General features: G+C 48.2%; 1 protein-coding gene across 1 annotated transcript in view; it reads left to right on the top strand.

Moving 5' to 3' along the window:
- Positions 1-9,346, top strand: part of LOC143285961 (trypsin-3-like) — a 25,513-nt gene extending 16,167 nt beyond the window's left edge. The window contains exons 9-11 of the mRNA XM_076593412.1: positions 5,975-6,106; positions 8,292-8,452; positions 8,887-9,346. Of these exons, the coding sequence (XP_076449527.1) occupies positions 5,975-6,106; positions 8,292-8,452; positions 8,887-9,054 (461 nt within the window). The 3' untranslated portion in view covers positions 9,055-9,346. The remainder of the gene's footprint in view (positions 1-5,974; positions 6,107-8,291; positions 8,453-8,886) is intronic.
- The last annotated feature ends 654 nt before the right edge of the window (positions 9,347-10,000 follow it).

Here is a 10,000-nt window from a genome sequence, read left to right as displayed (position 1 = left end):
AATGTGGAGTCTGACTGGAGGACCCTGCGCGAGCTGATCTATAGTACAGCTTCAGAGACCCTGAGACCCATGACCAGAGATCACAAAGACTGGTTTGATGAAAACTGTGATGAAATCAAGCAGCTTCTTGATGAGAAACGCCGTCTGCATCAAGCCTACATGAGCAACCCAAAGTCCACATCAAAAAAGGATGTGTACAATGCCATCCGCAGGACTGTTCAGCAAAAGTTACGCCAGATGCAGGAAAAGTGGCTGAGTGACAAAGCTGATGAGATCCAGGGATATGCTGACAGGCACGATATGAAGAGGTTCTATGATGCCTTAAAAGAAGTCTACGGCCCCACATCCTCAGGATCATCCCCCCTCCTCAGTGCAGATGGGAATACCTTGATCGCCGAGAATGAGAAAATTCTCGAACGCTGGGTTGAGCACTTCGACAATGTCTTAAATCGCCCTTCCTACATAAATGATGAAGCCATAGACCGTCTCCCGCAAGTCCCCATCAACGAAGCACTGGACGATCCGCCAACACTTCTTGAGACCCAGAAAGCAATCCGTCTGCTATCCAGTGGCAAGGCACTTGGCTCAGACTCCATACCAGCCTCACAGAAATTTATTTCCTTGGTCAGCCAATTCCATGAAGGCATTCAGGCTCGAGTCCAGGACAATGGCGAAACATCTGTTTCTTTTCCAGTCACAAATGGTGTCAAGCAAGGCTGCGTCCTGGCTCCAACACTGTTCAGCCTCATGTTCTCTGCAATGCAATGCTTACTGATGTCTTCAGAGATGGCGATGTTGGAATCAGCCTAAAGTACCGAACAGATGGCAAGTTGTTTAACCCCAGAAGGCTTCAAGCAAAAACCAAGGTCATCAGAGACTTTTTGTTTGCTGATGATTGTGCCCTCAATGCTGGATTTGAAGCTGACATGCAACTCAGCGTCGACAAGTTTGTCACTGCCAGCAGGAACTTCGGCCTTACCATCAGCACGAAGAAAACTGAAGTTCTCCATCAGCCAGCCCCAGGGAAACCCCACGTTGAGCCCAACATCACATTCAACGGTCAGAGACTCAGTGCGGTGGAGCGGTTCACATACCTTGGCAGCACACTGTCACGAAATGCGACCATCGACGACGAAGTGAACGTCAGGATTGCAAGAGCAAGCGCAACCTTTGGCAGACTCTATGCAAATGTCTGGAACAGAAGAGGCATTGGTCTCGAGACCAAGCTAAAGCTCTACAGAGCAGTAGTTCTCTCCACACTACTGTACGCCTGCGAAACTTGGACAGTGTACAAACGACACGCCAAGAAGCTGAACCACTTCCACGCAACATGCCTCAGGAAGCTACTGAACATCAAGTGGCAAGACAGTACCCCAGACACGGAGGTGCTTGCAAAAGCCACCCTTCCCAGCATCTTCACCATCCTGATGCAGTCCCAGCTTCGCTGGGCTGGACACGTGGCGCGCATGCCAGACCATCGGCTGCCCAAAAGGCTCTTCTATGGCGAGCTGCAACAAGGGAAGAGATCACAAGGAGGCCAGAAGAAACACTTCAGAGACACTCCGAAAGTCTCTTTGAAAGCGTTTGACATCAACCCTGACTCCTGGGAGGAATCTGCAATGGACCGTGACAAATGGCGGGCTGCTGTGCACAAAGGCGCCAAGTTGTGCGAGGCCAACAGGACTGCTGCAGCTGTTCAGAAGAGGCAGACCAGAAAGTCACTGGCAAACAAGCTCCCTGACATCATATGCCTGTCTTTATCTGCCCCAACTGTCAGCGAACATTTCGTGCGCAGATTGGACTATTCAGCCATCTGCGCATTCACAGATAGACTCATGAGCATCCCCCCCCAACACCCTCCCCCCGTCCCCCAGCTGGATGAAAACGATGGTCATCATCGATCTCGATGGGCACACACCACCACCACCACCACCACCACCATCAATTTGTCTATTTATTTAGTCAGTTAGTTAGTTAGTTATTTTTGCAGTGCAGACACTTATTTTATTTTAAAAAGAAGACATTATTGTACGTTCGGATGGAGAACGGGCAGAGATCACAACACAAAAGGAGCAGATACCATTTTAGTTCTTTAGCTGAACACATTTCGAACGGTGTAAAACTAACCTCAAGAAGTGAAACAAAAGCAAGCGCGAGACAAACAGTTAAGCCATGACAGGAGTTACTGACCTTGAACTACTACTGGATTGATACCCACGTCTCTGGAAATGTCCAAATCTATTTCCCTGTGTGTCTGTTCTTCACTGTCTCTGTCTGTGTAAATGCGCATGTCTGTGTGTATAACTGTCTGTGTAAATGCATATATCTGTGTGTACCTTAGAGTGTGCTTGTGTATGTAAATGTTTATGTCCCTGTGTGTCCTTGTCTGGTGGCATCCGTCTCTGGAGATCAAGTGAATGTGTGTCCCCCACACTGATAAAGGCCCCTACTTCTTCCTATAAATAGCAAACGTTGCCATGGTTGTCGTTGTTGCCACTGCTGCTGGTGGGAAGTTGAAAAACTGATCATCGGCGTTGTTGCTTGCTTGCTTTGTAACTCATGACATGCAATGTGATATTGCACTGTCCATTCCTCTCCCTCCTCCTCTTCTTCCTCAAGTTCTGCTGTTGCTGCTGCTTTTGGTACCAATGGCGTATGTGCTGCTGACTTTGCTGTTACTGTTGACATTGCATCCAGTTCTGTTGTTGTTACTGAAGATGCTTCTGTCACTGTAGTTACCACTGCGGATGGCATGTCTCTGTGTGTGTGTGTGTGTGTGTGTGTGTGTGTGTGTGTGTGTGTATTCATCAATGTTGATGGGCTGCTTATGTTGTTCGTTTTGTTGGGTATTGTTAGTGTCAGGGTGTTATTGTCGTTATCATTACTGTTGTTGCTGCTGCATTGGGAAACCAGATAGCACCCCAAGAACCTCAGGCGTGGGCTTTGCCATACAAACCAAACTTGCACGACAGCTTGACAGCCTTCCACTTGGGATAAACGACAGGCTGATGACCCTGCATCTGAAGCTGTCCAAGGATCGTTTCGCCACAGTCATCAGCTCCTATGCCCCGACGATGACCAACCCTGATGACATCAAAGAAGCTTTCTACGAGGAGCTCAGCCGCACCATTTCAGCGGTAGACAGAAAGGACAGGCTGATCATCCTTTGGGATTTTCAACGCCCGCGTCGGTGTGGACTTCTCCTCGTGGCCAAAAGTCCTAGGACAGTACGGCACTGGCAAGTGCAACTCCAACGTACTGCTTTTGCTCTCGCTCTGCGCGCAGCATGGACTGACCATCACCAACACCCTCTTCCAACAAGCGGACAAGTACAAGAACACATGGATACACCCCCGCTCCAAGCAATGGCACATGCTGGACTATGTGATTGTCCGGCAGAGGGACATAGGTGATGTTTCCATTACACGCTGCATGAGAGGAGCAGTCTGTTGGTCGGACCATCGCCTGGTACGCAGCAAGGTGAACATCAGACTTGCACGAAGCTCCAACCAGCCAGGCAGAAACCCCCTAGGAAGCTGAACCTCCACCGCCTCCCTATCACCAAGGACGTGCTGCAGCAGCAAATCCAAGCAGCTCTCCAAGAAATTCCTGCATCGACTGATGTAGAAGAGGTATGGAGCACCTTTACAGATGCTGTGTACACAGCAGCAGCTGACACACTCGGCTTTGTACAGAGGAACCACAAAGACTGGTTTGACGAGAACGACTCTGAAATCTCCAAGCTCCTGCACACACTGCATATACAGCATCAGGATCACATTTCCGATAAAGACTGCCAGAGGAAGGAGAATCAGTTCTTGCAAACCAAGCAACTCGTACAGAAGAGGCTGCGTGAGATGAAGAACACCTGGTGGGAGAGAAAGTCCGAAGAGCTTCAGTCCGCTGCTGATGCTCACGACATGAAGACCTTCCATGATGGTCTCCGAGCTGTGTATGGGCCGAGAGTCACAGGATCAACCCCTGTCCGAGCCTCGGACCAGACCACCCTCCTGACAGACAAGAAAGACATCCTTGCCCGCTGGGCAGAGCGCTTCAACACCCTCCTCAACAGGGACTCGTCCGTATCTGACGAGGTAATTGCAGTCCTCCCATAGCTACCAGTCAGCTGCCCCTCTCACCAAGGCCGAGACCCGGAAGGCCCTGAAGCTGACAACGTCAGGAAAAACACCAGGAGCGGATGGAATCCAGGCTGACATCTACAAGTATGGAGGCGAGGTGCTGACAGACAAGCTGACCGCCCTCTTCCAGTCTATCTGGGAGAGAGGGGAGGCCCCCAAGGATTTCAAGGATGCTTCTATTGTCCACATTTACAAACGGAAGGGAGACAAAACATCCTGCGATAATCACCGTGGAATCTCTCTCCTCGGCATCGCCGGCAAGATCTTCGTCCGCATCATACTCAACAGACTGGTTGACCATGTCTCCAACACTGTCATCCCTGAAGCATAGTGCGGCTTCCGCTCAGGCAGGGGAACATGTGACATGATGTTTGCCGTACGCCAGATGCAAGAGAAGTGCCGTGAGCAGAACAAGGAGCTCCACATGATCTTTGTAGACCTAAGGCTTTCGACACGGTGAACCGCTGTGGTCTGTGGAAGATCCTCCTGAAGTTCGGCTGCCCAGAGAGCATAATCCAGCTGATTGCGTCATTCCACGATGGCATGCAGGTGAGAGTAGAGGAAAATACTGACATGTCGGATCCGTTCCCTGTGGTAAATGGAGTGAAGCAGGGATGCGTCCTGCCACCCATACTGTTCTCCATTCTCTTCTTTGCCATGCTGATTGACACCTTCCCAGGCTGTGACCGGGGCATCTACATTCAGTTTCGCACAGATGGCAAACTTTTCAACTTGCAGCGACTCTATGCTAGGTCCAGGGTGTTTGAGGCACTGTTGAGAGAGTTCCTCTCCGCTGATGACTGCCTGGGCAGCACCCTGTGGAGCAACGGAGCCCTTGATGCAGAAGTGACGCTGTGCATCGCGAAGGCCAGTTCCGCCTTTGGCAGACTCAACAACAGGCTGTGGCATCAGGCTCAGCACCAAGATGAAAACCCACAGAGCTGTTGTGCTGACCACCTTGTTGTACTGCTGTGAAACATGGACGACGTACGCCGTCACATTCAACAACCTGAGCAGTTTCACCAGAGATGCCTACGAAAGATCCTCGGCATAAAGTGGCAAGACAGGGTCTCCAACCTCCAGGTCCTAGAGAGGAGCGGCCTGCCCAGCATCGAAAGCCTGCTGATCCAGTGCCAGCTATGCTGGACAGGACACGTTGTCTGCATGGCAGACAGCAGGATCCCGAAGATGCTTTTGTATGGCCAGCTGAAGGAAGGCCACCGTGAACTTGGAAGAACCTGCAAGCGCTTTAAGGACACCTTAAAGACAAACCTCAAAGCCTGTGACATAGACATCGCTTCCTGGGAAACTGATGCCCTTGACCGCTCTCGCTGGAGGATGCTGTGCTCTAGTGGTTATAGACATTTGAAAACAAGAGAATGCTGGCCATTAAGGAGAAGCGTGAGCGAAGGAAGCAGGGCTCAACTTCTGGAGACGTTTTCTCTTGCAGGCATGTGGGAAGTGCTGCGCATCCAGAATCGGCCTCTTCTCCCATATGAGGACGCACACAGACAGATAAGCCTGCCTGCCTACTCATCAGTCAGACCGACGGGAGACCCGATCAGTTGTTGCTGCTGTGCTATTTTCACTCTATTTTTTATTGCTACTGCTACAGTCATTGTCATTGGCGTTGTAGGCACTGTTATTACTGATGTTGCTATTGTCACTGTTGCTGCTACTGCAGTTTCTGTCGCTGTTGATGCCGGCGTTCTGTTGTTGTTATTGTTCCTGCTGCCATTGATGTTATCTTATCACGCCGATATCATCACTGTTGTCGCTGCATCGCCAACTGTTGCTGCTGCGTGATAATCCCTTCTTTATCTCTGTCCCAACAGAGCATGACATTGCTCTTCTCACGCTCAACGAACCCATGGAGTTCAATGAGTGTGTGTGGCCCATTTGTCTCACTCCACCGCACACCCCCAGCGGCGAGAACTGTACTGTGTCCGGATGGGGAACCACGTCGTGTGAGTTACGATGATTTGTATCTGTATTTGTATTTGTATTTCTTTTTATCACAACAGATTTCTCTGTGTGAAATTCGGGCTGCTCTCCCCAAGGAGAGCGCGTCGCTACACTACAGCGCCACCCTTTTTTTCTTCCTGCTTGGAGTTTTATTTGTTTTTCCTATCGAAGTGGATTTTTCTACAGAATTTTGCTAGGAACAACGCCTTTGTTGCCTTGGGTTCTTTTACGTGCGCTAAGTGCATGCTGCACACGGGACCTCGGTTTATTGTCTCGTCTCATCCGAATGACTAGCGTCCAGACCACCACTCAAAGTCTAGTGGAGGGGGAGAAAATATCGGCGGCTGAGCCGTGATTCGAACCAGCGCGCTCAGATTCTCTCGCTTCCTATGCGTTCGCGTTACCTCTAGGCCATGGTGATGATAATAACGATGATGATGATTATGATGATGGTGATAGTGAACGGTGATGATGGTAATAATGATGATAGTAATTATTATATTACCATCATGGTGATGATGATGATGATGGTGATGGTGATGGTGATGATGGTGATGATGATGGTAATGGTGATGGTGATGATGATGATGACGATGATGTTGATTACGATGACGATGATGATGATGGTGATGACGACGACGACTACCGTGTCAACGGTGACCACGATGACAGTGGTAGTTGTGGTAACGATGAGATAAGATTTAATTTGCTGCACCATCTTCTGTATCCTGATTATGCAGTAATGACTGGGCGATAATCTTACGGACTGACCAACACTCTGACCTGAAGAGTAAGACAAAAATAAGACGAGACAGGCACAAATCAAGTTGAAGGTCACGGTTTGACGAGGAGAAAGAAGGCAGTGGACAACAGTTCAGTTACACTGTTTACGCAGGAATGGGTCAAGTAGCAAGAATTAGACGAACGCAGTGACATTGAATAATCATCAGTTAGGTGTAGCATAGAAATCTATAATGTCTCTAAGTTAGCGGAGACAATCACCACATCATTAGAAAGCTGAAAGGCAAAATCACATTCTCCTCATTAAACATAAATTAACCAGGTAAATTAATTTTGAGATAAACATTATACAGTTCGTGATTGAAACAACAACCTAGCCATCTGAAGGCCATGAAGAAGCACACCAGTATCACCGAGGAACACTGTTTGACAGAGTGAGCTTAGGGCGAGACTGAGAAGAGGTCAGTGAAAGAGTGTCTGCAAGAGTTGTTTGTCTGGAAGGACATACTGAATGTGCTGGCGTAATTCGTGAGTCATTCTTGAATGATTTCAAGCATGGGTTTATTGACTGTGTCTGTCGCGTAAATTATTCTTCTTCTTCGCTCGTGGGCTGTAGCTCCCACGTTCACTCGTATGTACACGAGTGGGCTTTTACGTGTATGACCGTTTTTACCCCGCCATGTTGGCAGCCATACTTTCGGGGGTGTTGTGTAAATCAAATTCTAAGTGAGTTTGACAAATTTGAAAGCAACGAACAAACTTGCGAATAAAACAACACATTCTGGTGCATATCTATCCTTTGGAACGATATAGTCGAAGAGAAAATTACACACGGTCTTCAACAAAACAAAACAGAATACAAGCAAACAAAACCCTGTAGCCCAATGAACATGTTCGGTCAAAGAACGGTTGTTGCCATTTTTTGTTCAGGAATATATTTTGGCTACTCATTTCATTAATGAATAATAACAATGATAATAACAACAACATCAACAGTAACAACAACAAGAGGAAGAGGAGAAAGACGAGAAAAAGAAGGAGAAGAAGAAGCAGAAGAGGAAGAAGATATTATCTATTTATAGTCTGTTCATCTAAGATGATGATATTAGAAAGGAAGAAGATAAAAACGACAATGAAACTCTGCCAGTAACCTTAATTCAATTGGCCACACCCAACTTCCTGGCTCCGCACGCCCTCACCCCCCCCCCCCCTCTCCTCCCCCCTTTCTCTCTCTCTCTCCATTGAATCTAGATGCATGTAACAAAACAAAAATCACACAAAAACACAACCTGTAAAGTGTGCATATATTCACTTAGAATGTTCAGTGCAAATCATCGATAGACACATTCACTATTTAACGTTCAGCCCCCAAATCACCAAGGTTTTACATCATACACACGAAACAAACGACTCTGTGAAGCTTTCTGTTCTTTACACGTTATGCAGCGGGAGGCAGAGTGTCCGATGTGCTGAAGATGGCGGAGGTGATAACCCACATGGGCCCCATGTGTAAGACCGCCTTCAACATCTACGACCAAAACTACCTGCCCAACACTGACGTGCAGCTGTGTGGAGGCTTCCCTGATGGGGGTCACGACTCTTGCCAGGTGTGTGCGTGTGTTTGTGCGTGCGTGTGCGTGCGTGCGTGCGTGCATGTATGTGTGTGTGTGTGTGTGTGTGTGTGTGTGTGTGTATGTGTGTGTGTGGCGGCTTCTTTGATGGTTATCAAGACTCTTGCCAGGTGTGTGTGTGTGTGTGTGTGTGTGTGTGTGTGTGTGTGTGCACGCGCTTGCGTGTTTACGTGTGAATAATTGTGTGAGTGTGTGCGTGTATACATATGTGCGTGCGTGCGTGCGTACGTGTGTGTGTATGTGTATGTGCATGCATGTGTGTGTGTGTGTGTGTGTGTGTGTGTGTGTGCGCGCGCGCGTGCGCGTGCGCGTGTGCGTGTGCACCCATGTTCACAAAGACCCATTCCTTAAACTGCATGTGTATAACAAATATTCACGTACCACTTATCATCTCTGATGAACATTGACAGGGAGACTCTGGCGGTCCTCTGGTCTGCTGGAGCGATGAAAACAGATCCTTCGTGCAAGTCGGCGTGGTCTCCTACGGCAAGGGGTGTGCCTTGGCCAGTTTTCCCGGTATCTACACTAATGTCGCCCATTATCACAGCTGGATTTACAGCTACATGATGCAGAACTGATCCAAATTGTGATCTTCCCTCGGACAGATTTCTCACACACAGAAGTCTGATGATAGGCATGCTCGGTTTCGACGTTCATTGTGCAGGTTGCAGAAAAAAAACACGTGTCAACGCTAAAGTTTGTTCTGGAATAGAAACTGTTTGGAATAGCCAGAAGGAGGAAGAGAAGAAGAAGAAAACAATATTATGTAGGTGTTGATATTGTTTCTGTTTGTGCTCATGTAGAAAGCTATTTTCTGGAAATTGTTGAAATGAAAACAAATTATGTCCACCTGCAATAAAATGATTACATTTCAAAGGATTGTTGATCACCTCTGTGTGTGTGTGTGTGTGTGCGCGCGCGCCATTGACAAACTACGCATATAATACACTGATTGCGCATTTCCACACCAAGTGTACTCGTGAGCATATTTTGCACACTAGGAAGTTCCAATGTGGGCAGTATCCACGTCTCTGCTCCTCCACTCTCTGTGTGACTGACGGAGTGAACGTCCAGTCCTTGTTGTGAACACTACTCATTCCGGCTCGAGGGAAAATTTGTGGATATTGCCCCTATTTCTGGACCAATGTGGCATTCTTTTTGATAACTCTTCCCATACCACTCTACCCCCACCTTTGCATCTCCCTCCCCCCCTCCAAAAAAGAAGAAGGGAAAAAAAAGGAAAGAAAAAGGCTCCTTGACAACACGGGACTTCTTGTCACCATGTGACTGAACACACAATCCACCTGTTGAAGACACACGCATTTAGAACAGATCATATAAAAGGACCCTTCTTCTCCCCACCCCACTCCACCCCCGCCTAAAAAGCCAGTTTTCTTTCCCTTCTGTACCCCCCCCTATCCCCGCCACGCCCCCACCCCGACCCCTCTCTCTTGCTGCGTGCTCTGGTCAGGGTCTATAACAGCAAAAAGGAAACAAAAATTTACCTGAAAATTGCAGAGGCGT

Source organism: Babylonia areolata, chromosome 9 (genome assembly GCF_041734735.1).
Source record: "Babylonia areolata isolate BAREFJ2019XMU chromosome 9, ASM4173473v1, whole genome shotgun sequence".
Lineage (NCBI taxonomy): Eukaryota > Metazoa > Mollusca > Gastropoda > Neogastropoda > Buccinidae > Babylonia > Babylonia areolata.
This window is presented reverse-complemented; position numbering and strand designations above follow the sequence as displayed.